General features: G+C 45.8%; 1 protein-coding gene across 3 annotated transcripts in view; it reads left to right on the forward strand.

Annotated features, from left to right (window-relative positions):
- The window catches only part of LOC139281152 (katanin-interacting protein), a 144,726-nt gene that overhangs the window by 33,300 nt on the left and 85,645 nt on the right, over positions 1 to 25,781 (forward strand). For all 3 annotated transcript variants that reach the window (XM_070901149.1, XM_070901150.1, XM_070901151.1), the window contains exon 9: positions 3,966 to 4,112. In XM_070901149.1, the coding sequence (XP_070757250.1) occupies positions 3,966 to 4,112 (147 nt within the window). The remainder of the gene's footprint in view (positions 1 to 3,965; positions 4,113 to 25,781) is intronic.

Genomic DNA, 25,781 nt, shown 5'->3' on the forward strand with positions numbered 1-25,781 from the left:
AAGGGTAACTTTGAAGGTATGAGGCGTGAATTGGCTAGGATAGATTGGCGAATGATACTTAAGGGGTTGACTGTGGATGGGCAATGGCAGACATTTAGAGACCGCATGGATGAACTACAACAATTGTACATTCCTGTCTGGCGTAAAAATAAAAAAGGAAAGGTGGCTCAACCGTGGATATCAAGGGAAATCAGGAAAGCCAAGGAAGTGGCATACAAATTGGCCAGAAATAGCAGCGAACCCAGGAACTGGGAGAAATTTAGAACTCAGCAGAGGAGGACAAAGGGTTTGATCAGGGCAGGGAAAATGGAGTACGAGAAGAAGCTTGCAGGGAACATTAAGACGGATTGCAAAAGTTTCTATAGATATGTAAAGAGAAAAAGGTTAGTAAAGACAAACGTAGGTCCCCTGCAATCAGAATCAGGGAAGTCATAACGGGGAACAAAGAAATGGCAGACCAATTGAACAAGTACTTTGGTTCGGTATTCACTAAGGAGGACACAAACAACCTTCCGGATATAAAAGGGGTCAGAGGGTCTAGTAAGGAGGAGGAACTGAGGGAAATCCTTATTAGTCGGGAAATTGTGTTGGGGAAAATTGATGGGATTGAAGGCCGATAAATCCACAGGGCCTGATGGACTGCATCCCAGAGTACTTAAGGAGGTGGCCTTGGAAATAGCGGATGCATTGACAGTCATTTTCCAACATTCCATTGACTCTGGATCAGTTCCTATCAAGTGGAGGGTAGCCAATGTAACCCCACTTTTTAAAAAAAGGAGAGAGAGAGAAAACAGGGAATTATAGACCGGTCAGCCTGACCTCAGTAGTGGGTAAAATGATGGAATCAATTATTAAGGATGTCATAGCAGCGCATTTGGAAAGAAGTGACATGATAGGTCCAAGTCAGCATGGATTTGTGAAAGGGAAATCATGCTTGACAAATTTTCTGGAATTTTTTGAGGATGTTTCCAGTAAAGTGGACAAGGGAGAACCAGTTGATGTGGTATATTTGGACTTTCAGAAGGCTTTCGACAAGGTCCCACACAAGAGATTAATGTGCAAAGTTAAAGCACATGGGATTGGGGGTAGTGTGCTGACATGGATTGAGAACTGGTTGTCAGACAGGAAGCAAAGAGTAGGAGTAAATGGGTACTTTTCAGAATGGCAGGCAGTGACTAGTGGGGTACCGCAAGGTTCTGTGCTGGGGCCCCAGCTGTTTACACTGTACATTAATGATTTAGACGAGGGGATTAAATGTAGTATCTCCAAATTTGCGGATGACACTAAATTGGGTGGCAGTGTGAGCTGCGAGGAGGATGCTATGAGGCTGCAGAGTGACTTGGATAGGTTAGGTGAGTGGGCAAATGCATGGCAGATGAAGTATAATGTGGATAAATGTGAGGTTATCCACTTTGGTGGTAAAAACAGAGAGACAGACTATTATCTGAATGGTGACAGATTAGGAAAAGGGGAGGTGCAACGAGACCTGGGTGTCATGGTACATCAGTCATTGAAGGTTGGCATGCAGGTACAGCAGGCATGTTGGCCTTCATCGGGAGGGGATTTGAGTACAGGGGCAGGGAGGTGTTACTACAGTTGTACAGGGCCTTGGTGAGGTCACACCCGGAGTATTGTGTACAGTTTTGGTCTCCTAACTTAAGGAAGGACATTCTTGCTATTGAGGGAGTGCAGCGAAGATTCACCAGACTGATTCCCGGGATGGCGGGACTGACCTATCAAGAAAGACTGGATCAACTGGGCTTATATTCACTGGAGTTCAGAAGAATGAGAGGGGACCTGATAGAAACGTTTAAAATTCTGACGGGGTTAGACAGGTTAGATGCAGGAAGAATGTTCCCAATGTTGGGGAAGTCCAGAACCAGGAGTCAGTCTAAGGATAAGGGGTAAGCCATTTAGGACCGAGATGAGGAGAAACTTCTTCACCCAGAGAGTGGTGAACCTGTGGAATTCTCTACCACAGAAAGTTGTTGAGGCCAATTCACTAAATATATTCAAAAAGGAGTTAGATGAAGTCCTTACTACTAGGGGGATCAAGGGGTATGGCGAGAAAGCAGGAATGGGGTACTGAGGTTGCATGTTCAGCCATGAACTCATTGAATGGCGGTGCAGGCTCGAAGGGCCGAATGGCCTACTCCTGCACCTATTTTCTATGTTTCTATGAGAGGGCCGCCGCCGCACGGTGCCCCCAACAGCTTTGTGCGGCAGGAAGCTGACAGTAGCTGGGCGGCGCATCCGCCCTTCACAGCTGCCATTTTATTTTGTTTGTCAGCCGACTCTGCAGTCGGCCCGACAATGGCGGCCAGGGGTTTTGTCCAAGGCCCAACCATCTTCAGCTGGTTCATCAATGACCTTCCCTCCATCATAAGGTCAGAAGTGGGGATGTTCGCTGATGACGGCACAGTGTTCACAACTCATTAGATAATAAAGCAGTCCTTGCCCACATACAGCAAGATCTGGACGGCATTCAGGCTTGGTCTGATAAGTGGCAAGTAACATTTACGCCACACACATGCCAGGCAATGACTATCTCCAACAAATGATAGTCTAACCATCGCCCCTTGAAATTCAACGGCATTACCATCCCCGAATCTCCCACCATCAACACCTGGAGGTCACCATTGACCAGAAACTTAACTGGACCAGCTACATAAATACTGTGGCAACAAGAGCAGATCAGAGGCTGGGTATTCTGCGGCGAGTATCTCACCTGACTCTCCAAAGCCTTTCCACCATCTACAAGGCACAAGTCAGGCGTATGATGGAATACTCTCCACTTGCCTGGATGAGTGGAGCTCCAACAACACTCGAGAAGCTCGACACCATCCAGGACAAAGCAACCCGCTTGATTGACACTTTAAGCATTCATTCCCTCCACCACCGGCGTACTGTGGCCGCAGTGTGTACCATCTACAGGATGCACTGTAGCAATTCACCAAGGCTTCTTTGGCAGCACCACCCAAACCCGTGACCGCTACCACCTAGGACAAAGGCAGCAGGCGCATGGGAACATCACCACCTCCATGTTCCTCTCCAAGTTACACACCATCCTGACTTGGAAGAATATCGTCGTTCTGTCATAGGCGCTGGGTCAAAATCCTGGAACTCCCTAAGCACTGTGGGAGTACCTTCACCACAAGGACTGCAGCGGTTCAAGTAGGTGGCTCACCGCCACCTTCTCGAGGGCGACTTCCACATCCGATGAGTGAATTTTTTTTAAATTGTGAAATTATCTTGAAGTTAATAATTCAACTAGTAGGATTGGATGCAAAGTACATTAGAAACTGAATAGAAAATTTGTTTGCTTGTGTTCTTAAACTTTATCACTTCAAACTTTTATCCATTATGATGCATTAATTGACATTAGTGGTTCCCAAGGTTTAATATTTTTCTTTTACTCGAACAGCTTTACTTTAATTGTCAATTTAAAATATAATCTAACTTATTACCTTTAAATGGATAACTTCACCACAGTGTGGGGCATTGAGTCATGTTGACCAGAATGGCTTTAGGCTAAAACCCTGGTCAGAGGACTTTGAACACCCATCAGTGCTTTTTGTCAGTTGATACATAAAGGATGACTATTTGGGAATTGTTGATGGATTGCTGTGTATGATATAAATATTATAGCATATAAATAACATGATATAATAAAAAAAACTGGCAGGGCTATGAGGAAAGACCAGGCAAGTTAGATTAATTGGATAGCTATTTAAAAGAGCCAGCACAGGCACAAGGGACTGAATAGGCTCCTTCAGTGCTGTATGATTCTGAAATACTTTATTTTAACATGCCTGCTTCCTTCAGAAGAGGAAAGAGTGAAGGGAGAAAAATCAGAGGGGAGTGGAATTCGTCAAACTATATAGTTGAAATGTTAAAATGTATGTTAACTAGATAAGTTGAATGCAAGTTCAGAATAGATTATTCATCAATGCATCTTCTTGCAGGCAAGCGAAAAGAGCGCGTTCTAACAGCAGCAAGGAAAGATGATGTCGGGTCTTACATTCCTGTGAAACCCATGATGGTGAAAAGTAAATCTTTTGACAGAGCTGCTGCCCCCTCTTCTCACCAAGAAGGAACAGAGCTGATTTCAAGTAAGGGTTCATTCTGATGTGGGGAGACTGAAGCAGTTATGTTTTGTCTTTAGAATTAGTATTCTGCCAACTTGAGATTATATAGCAGTGTAAACTTAAAGAATCATAGATATTTTTCAGACAAATATTTGAACATCTGAGAAGCTACCTGGAGATATGCCACTGTATTTTAGTTTTTAAAAGCACTAAAATACAAATCTTTGCATAGTCCTGGGTTTATTGTTTCACAATCTATTTTTCCTGGAAAAAATGTGATATCTTCAATCGTTTTCCACCCAATTCAACACTGGTGTTACATAGTATTTACAGCACAAACACTGGCTGTTTGACCCAATAGATCTATGCCAGTGTTTATGCTCCACACAAGCCTTCTCCCACCTTAGTTCGTCTCGTCCTATCAACATATCCTTCTATTACTTTCTCCCTCATGTTTATCTAGTTTCCCCTTAAATAAATCTGATATTTCCCTCAATGACTCCCTGTGGTCATAAATTCTACATTCTAACCACTCTCTGAGTAAAGACTTTTCTCCAGAATTCCTTATTTAATTTATCACTGACTATGTTATATTTATGATCGCTAGTTTTGGACGCACCCCACCCCACCCCACCCCACCCCCAACAAGTGGAAACATCTCTGTCTATCTTATCGAAATCTTCCATAATTTCATAATTTTAAAGGCCTCTGTCAGGTCACCTCTCGGCATTTTCTTTCCAAGAGAAAAGAACCCCAGCTTGCACAGTCTTTCCTGATAGTTATAACCTCTTAGTTCTAGTATCCTTCTTATAAATCTTTTATGGAGACTGGAACTGAGCACATTACTCTAAGTGTGATCTAAATTGAAAGTTCAGCTTATTAGGAACATAGGAACAGGAGTAGGCCATTCAGCCCCTCAAGCCTGCTCTGCCATTCAATGAGATCATGGCTGATCTGTGACCTAACTCCATGCAGGTTGAGCGTCTGAAATCCGTAGTTCTGAAATTCGGAATGTTCCGGAATCTGGACACCGGGCCGATCCGTGGGAAGTTGTCCGGAAACCGGAAAATATTCCGAGATCCGGACATCTTTGCCTCACCGTCTAACCTCCCCTGACTCGGCCACCGGACCTCCCCCGGCCTCGGCCCGACCTCCTTATGGGATGATTGATGAGCAGTGGCAGACATTTAAGGAGATATTCCATAACTTGCAACATAAATGTATCCCAATGAGAAGGAAAGACTGTAAGAGAAGGGATAACCATCCATGGCTAACTAAGGAAATAAGGGAGGGTATCAAATTGAAAACAAGGTCATACAATGTGGCCAAGACTAGTGGGAGGCCAGAGGATTGGGAAACTTTTAAAAGCCAGCAAAAAAACGACTAAAAAAAGATAGAGAGGGAAGATAGATTATGAGAGTAAACTAGCATGATAGTAAGAGTTTCTACAGGTACATAGCCAATCTTTTCCTTGTTAAAGTAAATGTTGGTCCCCTAGAGGATGAGACTAGGGAATTAATAATAGAGAACAGGTAAATGGCAGAGATGTTGAACAAATATTTTGTATCGGTCTTCATGGCAGAAGACACTAAAAACATCCCAATAATGGATAATCAAAGGGCTATAGGGAGGGAGGAACTTAATACAATCACTATCACTAATGAAGTAGTACTCAGTAAAATATCATCATCGTCATCATAGGCAGTCCCTCGAAATAAGGATGACTTGCTTCCACGCCAAAAAAGGATGAGCTCACAAATGTTTCAATGAAGGACCTAATATTCCAGGTCCTGAACTACATAATGTAGGGTGGAAGATGCCTGTGTGTGGATTTTTTTTTAACGTGTGGTGGCCGTTGCACACCAGTCACCACATGGGCTTGACAGAGCCAGGTCTTGGTCCAGTGGCAAGGCTTACCCAAGACGACTGGAGACCTGATCTGCTGCACGGGCCTAGTGCGCGCACACATCGCAGTGTGGGCTGGCCAGTGCTGTCCCTGGGCCCATGCTTCTTCTGGCCCCGAACTCGCGCCTCTCCTGGGTCCCAATCATGTCGCTCTACAATCTCTCGCCACTCCTTTGCCCCGACCTCGCCGCTCCTGATGTACCTGCCCACGCTCCAATCACTGACCTGGACCTTGATGACGACTCTCTTCACTGCCGTCGCCCTCCTACACCAGCTCGCGCTATACCTTGCAGTGGCATGCCGCCACGCTGCCCATAATGGTAATAATGGGACGAAAGACAGACAAGTCCCCTGAACCTGATGGCTTACATCCTCGGGTCTTAAAAGAAGTGGCTGCAGAGATAGTGGATGCATTGGTTGTAATCTACCAAAATTCCCTGGATTCTGGGGTAGTCCCAGCGGATTGGAAAATCGCAAATGTAACACCCCTATTTAAAAAATAAAAAGGGGCAGACAAAAAGCAGGAAACTATAGACCAGTTAGCCTAACATCTGTCATTGGGAAAATGCTAGATCCATTATTAAGGAAGCAGTAGCGGGACATTTGGAAAAGCATAATTCAATCAAGCAGAGTCAGCATGGTTTTATGAAAAGGAAATCATGTTTGACAAATTTGCTGGAGTTTTTTGAGGATGCAACGAGCAGGGTGGATAAGGGGGAACCAGTGGATGTGGTGTATTTGGATTTTCAGAAGGCATTCGATAAGGTGCCACATAAAAGGTTACTGCACAAGATAAAAATTGATGGGGTTGTGGGTAATATATTAGCATGGATAGAGGATTGGCTAACAAACAGAATCGGGATAAATGGGTCACTTTCCGATTGGCAAACCGTGACTAGTGGGGTGCCGCAGGGATCGATGCTGGGGCCTCAACTATTTACAATCTATATTAATGACTTGGATGAAGGAACCGAGTTCAATGTAGTCAAGTTTGCTGATGATATAAAGATGGGTGGGAAAGCAAACTGAGGAGGACACACAAAATCTGCAGAGGGATATAGTCAGGCTAAGTTAGTGGGCAAAAATCTAGCAGATGGAGTATAATGTGGGAAAATGTGAGGTTATCCACTTTGGCAAAAATAATAGAAAAGCAAATTATAATTTAAATGGAGAAAACTTACAAAGTGCTACAATACAGAGGGACCTGGGGGGCCTTGTGCATGAAATGCAAAAAGTTAGTATGCAGGTACAGCAAGTGATCAGGAAGGCAAATCGAATGTTGGCCTTTATTGCAAGGGGGATAGAGTATAATAGCAGAGAAGTCCTGCTACAACTGTACAGGGTATTGGTGAGGCCACACCTAGAGTACTGTGTACAGTCTTGGTCTCCGTATTTAAGGAAGGATATAGTTGCATTGGAGGCTGTTCAGAGAAGGTTCACTAGGTTGATTCTGGAGATAGGTTGAGTAGGTTGGGCCTATACGCATTAAAGTTCAGAAGAATGAGAGATGATATTGAAACATAGAATGAGGGGGCTCGACAAGGTGGATGCAGAGCGGATATTTCCACATAGGGGAAACTAAAACTAAGGGACATAGTTTCAGAATAAGGGACCGCCCATTTAAAACTGAGATCAGATCGCTGAGGCCTACAAGAGGCCCGTCAGTCCGGGGAGCAGCAGCGTCGAGGCGGAGCGGGAGATTGCTGAGGCTTACAAGAGGCCCATCAGTCCGGAGAGCAGCAGCGTCGACTTGGGAGGCCAGCTGGTGTAGCTGCAGCAGGGAGAGAAGGCAAAAAAGAAGTAGAAAGAAATCGAACGGTGACATCACAGCCAAGGGGGTAAGTGATTGGTAAGCAGTTTTTCTTTTTCTTTTATCAGTAAGTAACATTTAGCATTGTTAAATTCAGTTAATCTAGGGGTTAAGTCATGGCAGGAGAGCTCGGACATGTGCTATGCTCCTCCTGTAATATGTGGGAAGTCAGGGAAGCTTCTTGTGTCCCTGACGACTACATGTGCGGGAAGTGCATCTGCCTGCAGCTCTTGACAGACCGCATTGCGGCACTGGGGCTGCGGGTGGATTTACTCTGGAGCATCCACGATGATGAGAATGACGTGAATAGCACATTTAGTGAGTTGGTCTTAATGCAGGAAAAGGGTACACTGCCAGATAGGGAATGGGTGACCAACAGGAAGAGCAGTGCAAGGAAGGTAGTGCAGGGGTCCCCTGCGGTCATCCCCCTGCAAAACAGATATACTGCTTTGGGTACTGTTGAAGGGGATGACTCATCAGGGGAGAGCAGCAGCAGCCAAGTTCGTGGCTTTGCTGCACAGGAGGGCAGGAAAAAGAGTGGGAGAGCTATAGTGGTAGAGGATTCTATTGTAAGGTGAATAGGTAGACGTTTCTGTGGCCGCAACCGAGACTCCAGAATGGTATGTTGCCTCCCTGATGCAAGGGTCAAGGATGTCTCGGAGCGGGTGCAGGATATTTTGAAAAGGGAGGGTGAACAGCCAGTTGTCGTGGTGCATATAGGTACCAACGATATAGGTAAAAAACGGGATGAGGTCCTACGACACGAATTTAGGGAGCTAGGAACTAAATGTAAAAAGTAGGACCTCAAAAGTAGTAATTTCAGGATTGTTACCAGTGCCACGTGCTAGTCAGAGTAGGAATTGCAGGATAGCTCAGATGAATACGTGGCTTGAGGAGTGGTGCAGAAGGTAGGGATTCAAATTCATGGGATATTGGAACCGGTTCTGGGGGGGGTGGGACCAGTATAAACCGGACGGTCTGCACCTGGGCAGGACCAGAACCAATGTCCGAGGGGGAGTGTTTGCTGGTGCTGTTGGGGAGGAGTTAAATTAATATGGCAGGGGGATGGGAATCGATGCAGGGGGTAGAATGGGGGCAGAAGCAAAAAATAGAAAGAAGAAAAATAAAAGTGGAGGGCAGAGAAAACTAAGGCAAAAAGGGCCGCATTACAGCAAAATTCTGAAGGGGCAAAGTGTGTTAAGAAGAGAAGCCTGAAGGCTCTGTGCCTCAATGCATGGAGTATTCGGAATAAGGTGAACGAATTAACTGCGCAGATAACAGTTAACGGTAATGATGTAATTGGCATCACGGAGACATGGCTCCAGGGTGATCAAGGCTGGGAACTCAACATCCAGGGATATTCAACATTTAGGAAGGATAGACAGAAAGGAAAAGGAGGCGGAGTGGCATTGTTGGTTAAAGAGGAAATTAATGCAGTAGTAGGGAAGGACATTAGCTTGGATGATGTGAAATCGGTATGGGTGGAGCTACGGCATACCAAAGGGCAGAAAACGCTAGTGGGAGTTGTGTACAAACCACCAAACAGTAGTAGTGAGGTTGGGGCCAGCATCAAACAAGAAATAAGAGATGCGTGTAATAAAGGTACAGCAGTTATCATGGGTGACTTTAATCTACATATAGGTTGGGCTAACCAAACTGGTAGCAATGCGGTGGAGGATGATTTTCTGGAATTTTGTACGGATGGTTTTCTAGACCGATATGTCGAGGAACCAAGTAGAGAGCTGGCCATCCTAGACTGGGTGATGTGTAATGAGAAAGGAATAATTATCAATCTTGTTGTGCGAGGCCCCTTGGTGAAGAGTGACCATAATATGTTAGAATTCTTTATTAAGCTGGAGAGTGACACAGTTAATTCAGAAACTTTGGTCCTGAACTGAAGGAAAGGTAACTTCGATGGTATGAGGTGTGAATTGGCCAGAATTGACTGGCAAATGACACTTAAAGGGTTGGCGGTGGATAGGCAATGGCAAACATTTAAAGATCACATGGATGAACTTCAACAATTGTACATCCTGTCTGGTGTAAAAATAAAACGGGGAAGGTGGCTCAACCGTGGCTAACGAGGGAAATTAAGGATAGTGTTAGATCCAAGGAAGAGGTATATAAATTGGCCAGAAAAAGCAGCAAACCTGAGGACTGGGAGAAATTTAGAATTCAGCAGAGGAGGACAAAGGGTTTAATTAGGAGGGGGAAAATAGAGTACGAGAGGAAACTTGCTGGGAACATAAAAACTGACTGCAAAACCTTTTATAGATAAGTGAAGAGAAAAAGATTAGTAAAGACAAACGTAGGCCCCTTGCAATTGGATTCAAGTGAATTTATAATGGGGAACAAAGAAATGGCAGACCAATTGAACAAATACTTTGGTTCTGTCTTCACAAAGGAAGACACAAATAACCTTCCGGAAGTACCAGTGGACCGAAGGTCTAGTGAGAAGGGGGAACTGAAGGATATCCTTATTAGGCGAGAAATTGTGTTAGGGAAATTGATGGGATTGAAGGCTGATAAATCCCTGGGGCCTGATGATCTACATCCCAGAGTACTTAAGGAAGTGGCCCTAGAAATAGTGGATGCATTGGTGATCATTTTCCAACAGTCTATCAACTCTGGATCAGTTCCTATGGACTGGAGGGTAGCTAATGTAACACCACTTTTTAAAAAGGGAGGGAGAGAGAAAACTGGTAATTATAGACCAGTGAGCTTGACATCAGTAGTGGGGAAAATGTTGGAATCAATTATTAAGGATGAAATAGCAGCGCATTTGGAAAGCAGTGACAGGATCGGTCCAAGTCAGCATGGATTTATGAAAGGGAAATCTTGCTTGACAAATCTTCTGGAATTTTTTGAGGATGTAACTAGCAGAGTGGATAAGGGAGAACCAGTGGATGTGGTGTATTTGGACTTTCAAAAGGCTTTAACAAGAGATTGGTGTGCAAAATTAAAGCACATGGTATTGGGGGTGATATACTGACGTGGATAGAGAACTGTTTGGTAGACAGGAAGCAGAGAGTCGGGATAAACGGGTCCTTTTCAGAATGGCAGACAGTGATTAGTGGAGTGGCGCAGGGCTCCGTGCTGGGACCCCAGCTCTTTACAATATACATCAATGATTTAGATGAAGGAATTGAGTGTAAAATCTGCAAGTTTGCAGATGACACAAAACTGGGTGGCAGTGTGAGCTGTGAGGAGGACGCTAAGAGACTGCAGGGTGACTTGGACTGGTTAGGTGAGTGGGCAAATGCATGGCAGATGTAGTATAATGTGGATAAATGTGAGGTTATCCACGTTGGGGGCAAAAACACGAAGGCAGAATATTATCTGAATGGCAGCACATTAGGAAAAGGGGAGGTGCAATGAGACCTGGGTGTCATAGAAATATAGAAACATAGAAAATAGTAGGCCATCCGGCCCTTCGAGCATGCACCACCATTCAATAAGATCATGGCTGATCATTCCTTCAGTACCCCGTTCCTGCTTTCTCTCCATACCCCTTGATCCCTTTAGCCGCAAGGGCCATATCTAACTCCCTCTTGAACATATCCAATGAACTGGCATCAACAACTCTCTGCGGCAGAGAATTCCACCGGTTAACAACTCTCTGAATGAAGAAGTTTCTCCTCATCTCAGTCCTAAATGGCTTGCCCCTTATCCTAAGTCTATGTCCCCTGTTTCTGGACTTCCCCAACATCAGGAACATTCTTCCGGCATCTAACCTGTCCAGTCCCTTCAGAATCTTATATGTTTCTATGAGATCCCCTCTCATCCTTCTAAACTCCAGTGTATAAAGGCCCAGTTGATCCAGTCTCTCCTCATATGTCAGTCCAGCCATCCCGGGAATCAGTCTGGTGAACCTTCGCTGCACTCCCTCAGTAGCAAAAACATCCTTCCTCAGATTAGGAGACCAAAACTGAACACAATATTCCAGGTGGGGCTTCACCAAGGCCCTGTACAACTGCAGTAAGACTTCTATGCTCTTATACTCAAATCCCCTAGCTATGAAGGCCAACATACCATTTGCCTTCCTCACCGCCTGCTGTACCTGCATGCCAACCTTCAATGACTGATGAACCATGACACCCAGGTCTCGCTGCACCTCCCCCTTTCCTAATCTGCCGCCATTCAGATAATATTCTGCCCTCGTGTTTTTGCCCGCAAAGTGGATAACCTCACATTTATCCATATTATACTGCATCTGCCATGCATTTGCCCATTCGCCTAACCTGTCCAAATCACCTTGCAGTCTCTTAGCGTCCTCCTCACAGCTCACACCACCACCCAGTTTTGTGTCATCTGCAAACTTGGAGATATTACACTCAATTCCATCATCTAAATCATTAATATATATTGTAAAGAGCTGGGGTCCCAGCACTGAGCCCTGCGGCACTCCACTAGTCACTGCCTGCCATTCTGAAAAGGACCCATTTATCCTGACTCTCTGCTTCCTGTCTGCCAACCAGTTCTCTATCCACGTCAGTACATTACCCCCAATACCATGTGCTTTGATTTTGCACACCAATCTCTTGTGTGGGACCTTGTCAAAAGCCTTTTGAAAGTCCAAATACACCACATCCACTGGCTCTCCCTTATCCACTCTACTAGTTACATCCTCAAAAAATTCCAGAAGATTTGTCAAGCATGATTTCCCTTTCATAAATCCATGCTGACTTGGACCAATCTTATCAATGCTTTCCAAAAGGGCTGCTATTTCATCCTTAATGATTGATTCCAACAATTTCCCCACTACTGATGTCAGGCTAACCGGTCTATAATTACCTGTTTTCTCTCTCCCTCCTTTTTTAAAAAGTGGTGTTACATTAGCAACCCTCCAATCCATAGGAACGGATCCAGAGTTGATAGACTGTTGGAAAATGATCACCAATGCATCCACTATTTCGAGGGCCACTTCCTTAACTGCTCTGGGATGTTGACTATCAGGCCCTGGGGATTTATCGGCCTTCAATCCCGTCAATTTCCCGCCTAATAAGGATATCCTTCAGTTCCTCCTCCTCACTAGACCTTCGGTCCCCTAATTCATCCAGAAGGTTATTTGTGTCTTCCTTCGTGAAGACAGAACCAAAGTACTTGTTCAATTGGTCTGCCATTTCTTTGTTTCCCATTAGAAATTCACCTGAATCCGACTGCAAGGGACCTATGTTTGTCTTCACTAATCTTTCTCCCTTCACATATCTATAGAAGCTTTTGCAGTCATTTTTTGTGTTTCCGGCAAGCTTCCTCTCGTACTCTATTTTCCCCCTCTTAATTAAACCCTTTGTCGTCCTCTGCTGTATTCTAAATTTCTCCCAGTCCTCCAGTTTGCTGCTTTTTCTGGTTAATTTGTATGCCTCTTCCTTGGATTCAACACTATCCTTAATAGTTGAGCTGCCTTCCCCGTTTTATTTTTACTCCAGACAGGGATGTACAATTGTTGGAGTTTGTCCATATGATCTTTAAAGGTTTGCCATTGCCTATCCGTCAATCCTTTAAGTATCATTTGCCAGTCTAATCTAGCCAATTCGCGCCTCATACCATCAAAGTTACCTTTCCTTAAGTTCAGGACCCTAGTTTCTGAATTAACTTTGTCACTCTCCATCTTAATAAAGAATTCTACCATATTATGGTCACTCTTCCCCAAGGGGCCTCGCACAACAAGATTGCTAATTAGTCCCTTCTCATTACACATCACCCAGTCTGGGATGGCCAGCTCTCTGGTTGGTTCCTCGACATATTGGACTGGAAAACCATCCCTAATTACGCCAGGAAATCCTTCTCCACCTCATTGCTACCAGTTAGGTTAGCCCAATCAATATGCAGATTAAAGCCGCCCATGATTACTGCTGTACCTTTATTGCACACATCCCTTATTTCTTGTTTGATGCTGTCCCCAGCCTCACTACTACTATTTGGTGGCCTGTATACAACTCCCACCAGCGTTTTCTGCTCTTTGCTATTCCGTAGCTCCACCCATACCGATTCCACACCATCCAAGCTAATGTCCTTCCTTACATTTGTATTAATTTCCTCTTTAACCTGCAACGCCACCCCGCCTCCTTTTCCTTTCTGTCTATCCTTCCTAAATGCTGAATACCCCTGGATGTTGAGTTCCCAGCCTTGGTCACCCTGGAGCCATGTCTCCGTGATGCCAATCACATCGTATCCGTTAACTGCTATCTGCGCAGTTAATTCGTCCACCTTATTCCGAATACTCTTCGCATTGAGGCTCAGAGCCTTCAGGCTTGTCTTTTTAACACACTTTGACCCTTTAGAATTTTGCTGTAATGCGGCCCTTTTTGTTTTTTGCCTTGGGTTTCTCTGCCCTCCACTTTTACTATTCTCTTTTCTATCTTTTGCCTCTGTCTCCCTTTTATTTCCCTCTGTCTCCCTGCATAGGTTCCCATCCCCCTGCCATATTAGTTTAACTCCTCTCCAACAGCACTAGCAAACACTCACCAGGACATTGGTTCCGGTCCTGCCCAGGTACAGACCGTCCGGTTTGTACTCGTCCCACCTCCCCCAGAACCGGTTCCAATATCCCAGGAATTTAAATCCCTCCCTTCTGCACCACTCCTCAAACCACGTATTCATCTGAGCTATTCTGCAATTCCTACTCTGGCTAGCACGTGGCACTGGTAGTAATCCTGAGATTACTACTTTTGAGGTCCTACTTTTTAATTAAACTCCTAGCTCCCTAAATTCGTCTCGTCGGACGTCATCCCGTTTTTTACCGATATCGTTGGTACCTATATACACCACGACAACTGGCTGTTCACCCTCCCTTTTTAGAATGTCCTGCACCCGCTCCGAGACATCCTTGACCCTTGCACCAGGGAGGCAACACACTATCCTGGAGTCTCGGTTGCGGCCGCAGAAACGTCTATCTATTCCCCTTACAATTGAATCCCCTATCACTATAGCTCTCCCACTCTTTTTCCTGCCCTCCTGTGCAGTAGAGCCACCCACGGAGCCACCCACGGTGCCATGGACTTGCCTGCTGCTGCTCTCCCCTGATGAGTCATCCCCCTCAACAGTACTCAAAGTGGTGTCATGGTTCATAAGTCATTGAAAGTTGGCATGCAGGTACAGTAGGCGATAAAGAAGGCAAATGGTATGTTGGCCTTCATAGCTAGGGGATTTGAGTATCGGAGCAGGGAGGTCTTATTGAAGTTGTACAGGGCCTTGGTGAGGCCTCACCTGGAATATCGTGTTCAGTTTTGGTCTCCTAATCTGAGGAAGGACGTTCTTGCTATTGAGGGAGTGCAGTGAAGGTTCACCAGACTGATTCCCGGGATGGCAGGACTGACCTATGAGGAGAGACTGGATCAACTGGGCCTTTATACACTGGTGTTTAGAAGGATGAGAAGGGATCTCATAGAAACATACAAGATTCTGACGGGACTGGACAAGTTAGATGCGGGAAAAATGTTCCCGTTGTTGGGGAAATCCAAAACCAGGGGACACAGTCTTAGGATAAGGGGTAAGCCTTTTAGGACTGAGATGAGGAGAAACTTCTTCACTCAGAGTTGTTAACCTGTGGAATTCCCTGCCGCAGAGAGTAGTTAATGCCAGTTCATTGGATATATTTAAGAGAATATTAGATATGGCCCTTAGAGCTAGGGGGATCAAGGGGGATGGAGAGAAAGCAGGAAAGGCGTACTGAGGGAATAATCAGCCATGATCTTATTGAATGATGGTTCAGGCTCGAAGGGCTGAATGGCCTACTCCTGCACCTATATTCTAAGTTTCTATGTTTCTTCTCTCAGGGTTGTAAATCTGTGGAATTCTCTGTCCCAGAGAGCTGTGGAGGCTGGGTCTTTGAATATATTTAAGGCGGAGATAGACAGATTTTTGAACGGTTATGGGGAGCGGGCGGGTAAGTGGAACTGAGTCCATGATCAGATCAGCCATGATCTTATTGATTGGCAGAGCAGGCTCGAGGAGCCGAATGGCCTACTCCTGTTCCTATGGGCCCAAGTTTCCACATGATTTGCGCCTGATTTTTAGGAGCAACTGGTGGAGAACGGACTATCTTAGAAATCGCAATTCTCCACTTTTTTTTTCTGCAGTGCTAGTCAGTTAGAACAGTTTCACTTTGGAACAGAATCTTTTCTTCAAAAGGGGGCGTGTCCGGCCACTAACGCCTAATTTCAAAGTTTCCACAGTGAAAACGTACTCCAAACTAACTTAGAATGGAGCAAGTGAAGGTTTTTGTAGAACTGAAAAAACCTTGTCTACACATTAAAAAATCAGGCACAGGTTACAAATTTTGCATCCAGAATGGGGAGGGGGGGGGAAGGGAAGTCATTAAATTCTATAATAAATCCTTATTTATACTTATACAAATATTATACAAATCAATCCAACCTGAACAAAAGTTTATAAACAAAGAAAAGATTAAATAAACCATCTTCCTACCTGTGTGAAAGTGCTTCAGCCAGGGAGAATGCTGCAGGAAGCCTCAAGTTGAGGCAGCCGTTAGTTTCCGCGGGGGGGAGGGAGGGGAGGGAAACGGCTGCCTCAACTTTCTGAGGCTTCCTGCAGCCTTCTCACTGCTGCAAGAAGCCTCAGTACTGATGTGCTGATGGCAATGTGCTTTTATTAAAAAAAAATGTTCAAAAATTAAACAGCTACAAAGAACTACAAAAATGGCCGAGTGCCAATGTTTCCTTCACACTGCGCGTGCGCGAACGCTCCAACGCGCACGCGCAGGGTTGCCGGCAGAAAAAAACTCATTTAAATGGTACCCGCCCCCTCCCACTTACAAAATCGGCGCGAGTGGTAGACTCCGCCCCTCCTGGGCGCCGCGCCAAGCAGACATCGAGCTGCAGGGCGCTCCAGAATCGCGCGTTTTTTTTTCCGGTGCCGTTTTCGGCGCGAAAAACGGGTGCCCAGCTCGGAGGGGCGCCCGTTTTTTAGCGTGTGGAAACTTGGGGCCGATATCTTATGTTCTCCCCCAGCCTTGGCCCGGCCCCGACCTCCGGCCTTGATGCTCGGGCCCCGGCCCGACATCCACCACCACCCCCCCCGCCCCACCTTACCTCAGCAGCCTGACCCCCCTCCCTGACCCCTCTCCTCCCTAACCCCCCCTCCCTCCCTGCCCTTCTCTGCCTACCTCAGCCCAGGCAAAGACGTTCCGAAATCCAGAAATACGCAGAACAGCCTCGGTCCCAAGTTTTACGGATTTCGGACGTCACACCTGTATACCCATCTTTGGCCCATATCCCTTAATACCTTTGGTTAACAGAAAGCTATCAATCTCCGATTTAAAAGTAACAATTTATCTAGCATCAACTGCCATTTGTGGAAGAGAGTTCCAAACTTCTATCACCCTTTGTGTGTAGAACTGTTTCCTAATTTCATTCCTGAAAAGTCTGGCTCTACTTTTTAGACCATGCCCCCTCATCCTAGAATCCCCAACCAGCGGAAATAATTTCTCTCTATCTACCCTATCTGTTCCCTTTAATATCTTGCAAACTTCGATAAGATCACCCTTTAACCTTCTAAATTCTAGGGAATACAAACCTAATTTGCGTAATCTCTCCTTGTAACTTAACCCTTGAAGTCCGGGTATCATTATAATGAACCTACGCTGCGCGCACTCCAAGGCAATATATCCTTCCTAAGGTGTGGTGCCCTGAACAGCTCACAATACTCCAGGTATGGTCAAACCAGGGTTTTGTATAATTGTAGCATAACTTCTAACCCCTTGCATTCTAGTCCTGTAGATATAAAGGCCAGCATCCTATTAGCCTTTTTGACTATTTTCTGGACCTGTTCATGACATTTTAATGATCTATGTACTTGGACCCCCAAGTCTCTTTGGACATCCACTGTTTCTAGCTTTTCACCATTTAGAAAGTACCCTGTTCTATCCTTTTTAGGTCTAAAGTGGATGACCTCATTTGCCTACATTTAAATTCATTTGCCACAGTTTTAGAAACATAGAAACATAGAAAATAGACACAGGAGTAGGCCATTTGGCCCTTCTAGCCTGCACTGCCATTCAATGAGTTCATGGCTGAACATGCAACTTCAGTACCCCATTCCTGCTTTCTCGCCATACCCCTTGATCCCCTAGTAGTAAGGACTTCATCTAACTCCTTTTTGAATATATTTAGTGAATTGGCCTCAACAACTTTCTGTGGTAGAGAATTCCACAGGTTCACCACTCTCTGGGTGAAGAAGTTTCTCCTCATCTCGGTCCTAAATGGCTTACCCCTTATCCTTAGACTGTGACCCCTGGTTCTGGACTTCCCCAACATTGGGAACATTCTTCCTGCATCTAACCTGTCTAAACCCATCAGAATTTTAAACGTTTCTATGAGGTCCCCTCTCATTCTTCTGAACTCCAGTGAATACAAGCCCAGTTGATCCAGTCTTTCTTGATAGGTCAGTCCTGCCATCCCGGGAATCAGTCTGGTGAACCTTCGCTGCACTCCCTCAATAGCAAGAATGTCCTTCTTCAGGTTAGGAGACCAAAACTGTACACAATACTCCAGGTGTGGCCTCACCAAGGCCTTGTACAACTGTAGCAACACCTCCCTGCCCCTGTACTCCAATCCCCTCGCTATGAAGACCAACATGCCATTTGCTTTCTTAACTGCCTGCTGTACCTGCATGCCAACCTTCAATGACTGATGGACCATGACACCCAGATCTCGTTGCACCTCCCCTTTTCCTAATCTGTCACCATTCAGATAATAGTCTGTCTCTCTGTTTTTACCACCAAAGTGGATAACCTCACATTTATCCACATCATTATACTTCATCTGCCATGCATTTGCCCACTTACCTAACCTATCCAAGTCGCTCTGCAGCCTCATAGCATCCTCCTCGCAGCTCACACTGCCACCCAATTTAGTGTCATCCGCAAATTTGGAGATACTACATTTAATCCCCTCGTCTAAATCATTAATGTACAGTGTAAACAGCTGGGGCCCCAGCACAGAACCTTGCGGTACCCCACTAGTCACTGCCTGCCATTCTGAAAAGTACCCATTTACTCCTACTCTTTGCTTCCTGTCTGACAACCAGTTCTCAATCCACGTCAGCACACTACCCCCAATCCCATGTGCTTTAACTTTGCACATTAATCTCTTGTGTGGGACCTTGTCGAAAGCCTTCTGAAAGTCCAAATATACCACATCAACTGGTTCTCCCTTGTCCACTTTACTGGAAACATCCTCAAAAAATTCCAGAAGATTTGTCAAGCATGATTACCCTTTCACAAATCCATGCTGACTTGGACCTATCATGTCACCTCTTTCCAAATGTGCTGCTATGACATCCTTAATAATTGATTTCATCATTTTACCCACTGCTGAGGTCAGGCTGACTGGTCTATAATTCCCTGTTTTCTCTCTCCCTCCTTTTTTTAAAAAGTGGGGTTACATTGGCTACCCTCCACTCGATAGAAACTGATCCAGAGTCAATGGAATGTTGGAAAATTACTATCAATGCATCCGCTATTTCCAAGGCCACCTCCTTAAGTACTCTGGGATGCAGTCCATCAGACCCTGGGGATTTATCGGCCTTCAATCCCATCAATTTCCCCAACACAATTTCCCGACTAATAAGGATTTCCCTCAGTTCCTCCTCTTTACTAGACCCTCTGACCCCTTTTATATCCGGAAGGTTGTTTGTGTCCTCCTTAGTGAATACCGAACCAAAGTACTTGTTCAATTGGTCTGCCATTTCTTTGTTTGCAGTTATGACTTCCCCTGATTTTGACTGCAGGGGACCTACGTTTGTCTTTACTAACCTTTTTCTCTTTACATATCTATAGAAACTTTTGCAATCCGTCTTAATGTTCCCTGCAAGCTTCTTCTCGTACTCTATTTTCCTTGCCCTAATCAAACCCTTTGTCCTCCTCTGCCGAGTTCTAAATTTCTCCCAGTCCCTGGGTTTGTTGCTATTTCTGGCCAATTTGTATGCCACTTCTTTGGCTTTAATACTATCCCTTATTTCCCTTGATAGCCACGATTGAGCCACCTTCCCTTTTTTATTTTTATGCCAGACAGGAATGTACAATTGTTGTAGTTCATCCATGCGGTCTCTAAATGTCTGCCATTGCCCATCCACAGTCAACCCCTTAAGTATCATTCGCGAATCTATCCTAGCCAATTCACGCCTCATACCTTCAAAGTTAGCCTTCTTTAAGTTCTGGACCATGGTCTCTGAATTAACTGTTTCATTCTCCATCCTAATGCAGAATTCCACCATATTATGGTCACTCTTCCCCAAGGGGCCTCGCACAACGAGATTGCTAATTAATCCTCTCTCATTACACAACACCCAGTCTAAGATGGCCTCCCCCCTAGTTGGTTCCTCGACATATTGGTCTAGAAAACCATCCCTTATGCACTCCAGGAAATCCTCCTCCACCGTATTGCTTCCAGTTTGGCTAGCCCAATCTATGTGCATATTAAAGTCACCCATTATAACTGCTGCACCTTTATTGCATGCACCCCTAATTTCCTGTTTGCCCTCCCCAACATCACTACTACTGTTTGGAGGTCTGTACACAACTCCCACTAACGTTTTTTGCCCTTTGGTGTTCTGCAGCTCTACCCATATAGATTCCACATCATCCAAGCTAATGTCTTTCCTAACTATTGCATTAATCTCCTCTTTAACCAGCAATGCTACCCAACCTCCTTTTCCTTTTATTCTATCCTTCCTGAATGTTGAATACCCCTGGATGTTGAGTTCCCAGCCCTGATCATCCTGGAGCCACGTCTCCGTAATCCAAATCACATCATATTTGTTAACATCTATTTGCACAGTTAATTCATCCACCTTATTACGGATACTCCTTACATTAAGACACAACGCCTTCAGGCTTGTTTTTTTAACACCCTTTGCCCTTTTAGAATTTTGCTATACAGTGACCCTTTTTGTTATTTTTCTTGGGTTTCTCTGCCCTCCACTTTTCCTCATCTCCTTTCTGTCTTTTGCTTTTGTCTCCTTTTTGTTTCCCTCTGTCTCCCTGCATTGGTTCCCATCCCCCTGCCATATTAGTTTAACTCCTCCCCAACAGCACTAGCAAACACTTCCCCCTAGGACATTGGTTCCGGTCCTGCCCAGGTGCAGACCGTCTGGTTTGTACTGGTCCCACCTCCCCCAGAACCGGTTCCAATGCCCCAGGAATTTGAATCCCTCCCTGCTGCACCACTGCTCAAGCCACGTATTCATCTGCGCTATCCTGCGATTCTCACTCTGACTAACACGTGGCACTGGTAGCAATCCCGAGATTACTACTTTTGAGGTCCTACTTTTTAATTTAGCTCCTAGCTCCTTAAATTCGTTTCGTAGGAGCTCATCCCTTTTTTTAAACCTATGTCGTTGGTACCAATGTGCACCACGACAACTGGCTGTTTTCCCTCCCTTTTTAGAATGTCCTGCACCCGCTCCGAGACATCCTTGACCCTTGCACCAGGGAGGCAACATACCATCCTGGAGTCTCGGTTGCGGCCGCAGAAACGCCTATCTATTCCCCCTCACAATTGAATCCCCTATCACTATCACTCTCCCACTCTTTTTCCTGCCCTCCTGTACAACAGAGCCAGCCACGGTGCCATGAACTTGGCTGCTGCTGCCCTCCCCTGATGAGTCATCCCCCTCAACAGCACTCAAAGCAGTGTATCTGTTTTGCAGGGGGATAACCACAAGGGACCCCTGCACTACCTTCCTTGCACTACTCTTCCTGCTGGTCTTCCATTCCCTAGTTGTGTGTGGACCCTTCTCCTGCGGTAAGACCAACTCGCTACACGTGCTACTCACGTCGTTCTCAGCATTGTGGATGCTCCAGAGTGAATCCACCCTCAGCTCCAATGCCGCAACGCGGTCAGTCAGTCAGTCAGGAGCTGGAGGCGGATACACTTCCCGCAGATGTAGTCGTCAGGGACACCGGAAGCGTCCCTGAGTTCCTACATGGTACAGGAGGAGCATATCACGTGACCGAGCTCCCCTGCCATGACTTAACCCTTAGATACACTTAAATTGGCAACAATGTTAAAAGTTACTGACTGTTATAGAAGAGAAAAAAGAAAAACTACTCACCAATCAGCCAATCATTTACCCCCTTGGCTGTGACGTCACCTTTCTGTTTCTTTTTACTTTTTTGCCTTCCCCCTGTAGCTGCACCGGCCACGCCTCTCGCCAACCCCGGACTCGCACTGCTCAGAGCTCCCGCCTCCTCGACGAACTGCTCGACTCCCGCTGGCCTTTATAGGCCTCTCGCCGACCCCGGACTCGCACTGCTCAGAGCTCCCGCCTCCTCGACGAACTGCTCGACTCCCGCTGGCCTTTATAGGCCTCTCGCCGACCCCGGACTCGCGCTGCTCCGAGCTCCCGCCTCCTCGACTGACTGCTCGAACTGCTCGACTCCCGCTGGCCTTTATCGGCCTCTCGCCGACCCCGGACTCGCGCTGCTCCGAGCTCCCGCCTCCTCGACTGACTGCTCGAACTGCTCGACTCCCGCTGGCCTTTATCGGCCTCTCGACGACCCCGGACTCGCGCTGCTCAGAGCTCCCGCCTCCTCGACTGACTGCCCATTCACTGTCGATATCCCTTTGAGAGAACAGCTCCACAGGTCGGAAGATAAAAGAGCTGGAGTGGCATACCACTTCAACCTCCAGTGCGAGCTGCTCCAAGTGTGCGCCGATTTTGAGATGGGCGACTGGGTGACGTCATCAAAACCCTGGTCGCCGTTTTGGAGTGTGAGCAGGAACATCGGCGGAGCCCAGGTACAGAGGAGTGGGAAGGTCGGGGCGGATGAGCGGCGAGAGATCGTGGCGGAGGTGTGACAGATGAGGGTACGGGGCCCAGAAGAGCCGAGGGCCCAGGGGCAGCACAGGCCTGCCCACACTGCGATATGTGTGCACACTGGGTCCGTGTAGCAGAGGAGGTCTCCAGTCGTGTTGGTTAATCCTTGCCACTAGACCAAGACCTAGCTCTGTCAAGCCCGTGTGGTGGCTGGTGTGCAATGGTCACCACACGTTTTTTTTTTTAATTCACGCACAGGCATCTTCCACCCCCTCAATTGGAGTTTAGGACTGGAACATCGGGTCCTTCATCGAAACACCTGTGAACTCGTGGAAGCAAGTCATCCTCGTTCGAGGGACCGCCAATGGGATGATATCCCTTTGTAATTTTATGCTTTTATCTACAATGCCACCTATCTTTGTGTCATTGGCAAATTTAGATATATGACTCCTATGCCATCATCTAAGTCGTATATAAATATTATTATTCTATATTCAATTGTGACTCAGTGGACATCTGGTTTTAATTATTTTCAAGTATGCTTGGCTTTTATGTTTTGTACATCTTGGTGCTGGGCTTTCCCAATCTCAGCTGGTCATGAAAGGTGACCTGAAGACTTAGTAATTGATCCATTGACCATAATGACCAAAAACAATGGTTGAGGAATATTGTGAACTAACTTGTAGGAGTGTAAGTAGATATGCCTGTCTGCTGCTTGAGGACTGCAGAACAGACTAGCTTTGGAGGTGCATGAGCACGAGGAAGTGAGCCAACTTCAACCTCCATAACATCATCTGCCTTGGCCCTTACATTTCTTGGCTGGCCTCCCATCCTGCACCTTTTCAAAACTTTAGTTCATCCAGTACTCTGCTCTTGTATTTTATCCTGCACCAATTCCTGCTCACCCAGCGGTCCTTACTGATCAATTTCTTTGTTTTGAGTGAGAGGACGGTGGATGGAGTAGTATCGTTTCTCTTCATTTCTGGCCAAGTTTTTCAAACTACATCATCATCATAAGCGGTCCGTCGAACGAGGATGACTTGCTTCCACACCAAAAGGGATGAGTTCGCAGATGTTTCATTGAAGGACCCAATATTCCAGTCCTGAACTCCAGGGGTGGAAGGTGTCTGTACGTGGATTTTTTTTTAAAAGTGTGGTGACCGTTGCACATCAGCCACCACACGGGCTTGACAGAGCGCTAGGCCTTTATCCAGTGGCGAGGGTTAACCAGGATGACTGGAGACCTGCTCTGCTACATGGAACTAATGCGCGCACATGTCGCAGTGTGGGCAGGTCCGTGCTGCCCCTGGGCCCTCAGCTCTTCTGGGCCCTGTAACCCCATTTGCCGCACCTCCGCAGGTCAGACTAGATGTACAAGTGAGGAGACCCAGTTTCCTTCAGCAGCCAAAGATTCATCAGTGATATTCCTTAGACTTTATCAGAATAATCTCGTAGCTATTTGTATACATGCAGTAGATTGGTGGATACATTTTGTCTATCTCAAGCAATACCTTGATGGCGCATTACGTTGGCTCTCTACCTCACTGTTGTAATGCATTGAACGGTGTGAAGTTGTTGTATTTGCGCAGTAGATGCGAACTAAACCGGGCACAGAAAGTTAAGTTTTATCAATTTCGGCGATAAATGTTAATACCATTCAATCTCTCTGGCACTGAAAATTAATTATTATAAGTGTTGCGTCTCATTCCTTCAAGTTTTAATTGTATTTGGAGATTTGAAAAATGTAAAATTTAACATTTTTAATTGTTGTTTTTCCTTTTCCTTACTGTCTTTTTTTTTCTCGCTCTTAATCCAGTCTTTCATTCCCTCTCTTTATTTCTCTCTGTACCTGGCATTGAATCCACTCACTCTAATGTGTCCTGTTTCCCTCGCTGTCACGTGATCAGCTCAACTTTCAGCAACTTAGCACACACAAAATTTAAAAACTAAAAATGTGCAAGGGCATATCTAACTAACGGCAGATGCTGGTAAATGCTATGCCACAGCTAATTATGGGCCATTATTTCCAGTATTTCTAATCCCTACATAGAAATCACAAAATCAACCTCGAGATCATTCCACATTCTACTATACCACATTCTACTATACCACTCTTTCCCGCCCCCCCCCCCCCCATTTTCCAACAGCCTATCCATATCATCATTTAGGTTAAATCAAAACGCAGTTACTCTACAAGCCACCATAACTACTTGTACTAAACGGACTTCCATTTTGAATTCTAATCTTGCATTCTGAATGTTTTGTCAACATAAATTTATTTACTATAGGTATAACTCTACAATTAAATTTATTAACTTTGGGCATATCTATTTTTAAACATGCTGGCTGAGAAATTCTGGGGTTTTAGCGCTGGCTGTTGAAGCCGGAAACAATGGCGCCTGCCTCGCTTCCGTCCACTTCTGGCGGGTGCTGCGCCGGACGCCATATTGGTGAGGTGTTATTTAGCATCGTTTGAAGCAGGTGTTCAGGAATTAGCATATTCAAATAAGGGGCCTAATGGTTGCTTTAACCCCCTCTTTCAAACTTGACTTGTGTCTGAGGAATGTTTATTTCCAGGAAAAGAAACGTTAAACAGTACTGAATGGGGAACGAAAGGTAAGTACTTATTATTTACAACCTTGAGGCCCTCTCCGATCTCCCCCTGATTCTGGCCATGACTACCCTCCTGATTCTGGCCCCGACCTTCACCCACCCCACTGGATCCTGACTGATGTGTATCTGTAAAGCATGCACTCCCATATTCCGCCACCAGGGAGTGCATCCCCTGAAGTCCCAAGGGATCCCAGCATCCCTTGGGAGCACTGTATATAAGCCGGCCCCTAAGGCCTGTTCCTCACTCTGGAGTGTCTTAATAAAGACTGAGGTCACTGTTACTTTAACCTCCCTGTGTGCAGCCTCATCTGTGTTAGGAACACAATAACTGACGACGACAATGCGAATCCAACGCAAAGATGCAGCAAACTGTGGGCATCCTGGAGAAGTTCTCGGAGGGTGAGGACTGGGAAGTCTATGTCGAACGGCTAGACCAATACTTTGTAGCCAATGAGCTGGACGGAGAAGGAAGCGCTGCAAAAAGGAGAGCGGTCCTCCTCACGGTCTGTGGGGCACCAACCTACAGCCTCATGAAGAATCTTTTGGCTCCAGTGAAACCCACAGATAAGTCGTATGAGGAGCTG

This window comes from Pristiophorus japonicus, chromosome 15, assembly GCF_044704955.1.
Source record: "Pristiophorus japonicus isolate sPriJap1 chromosome 15, sPriJap1.hap1, whole genome shotgun sequence".
In the NCBI taxonomy this organism is placed as follows: Eukaryota; Metazoa; Chordata; class Chondrichthyes; family Pristiophoridae; genus Pristiophorus; species Pristiophorus japonicus.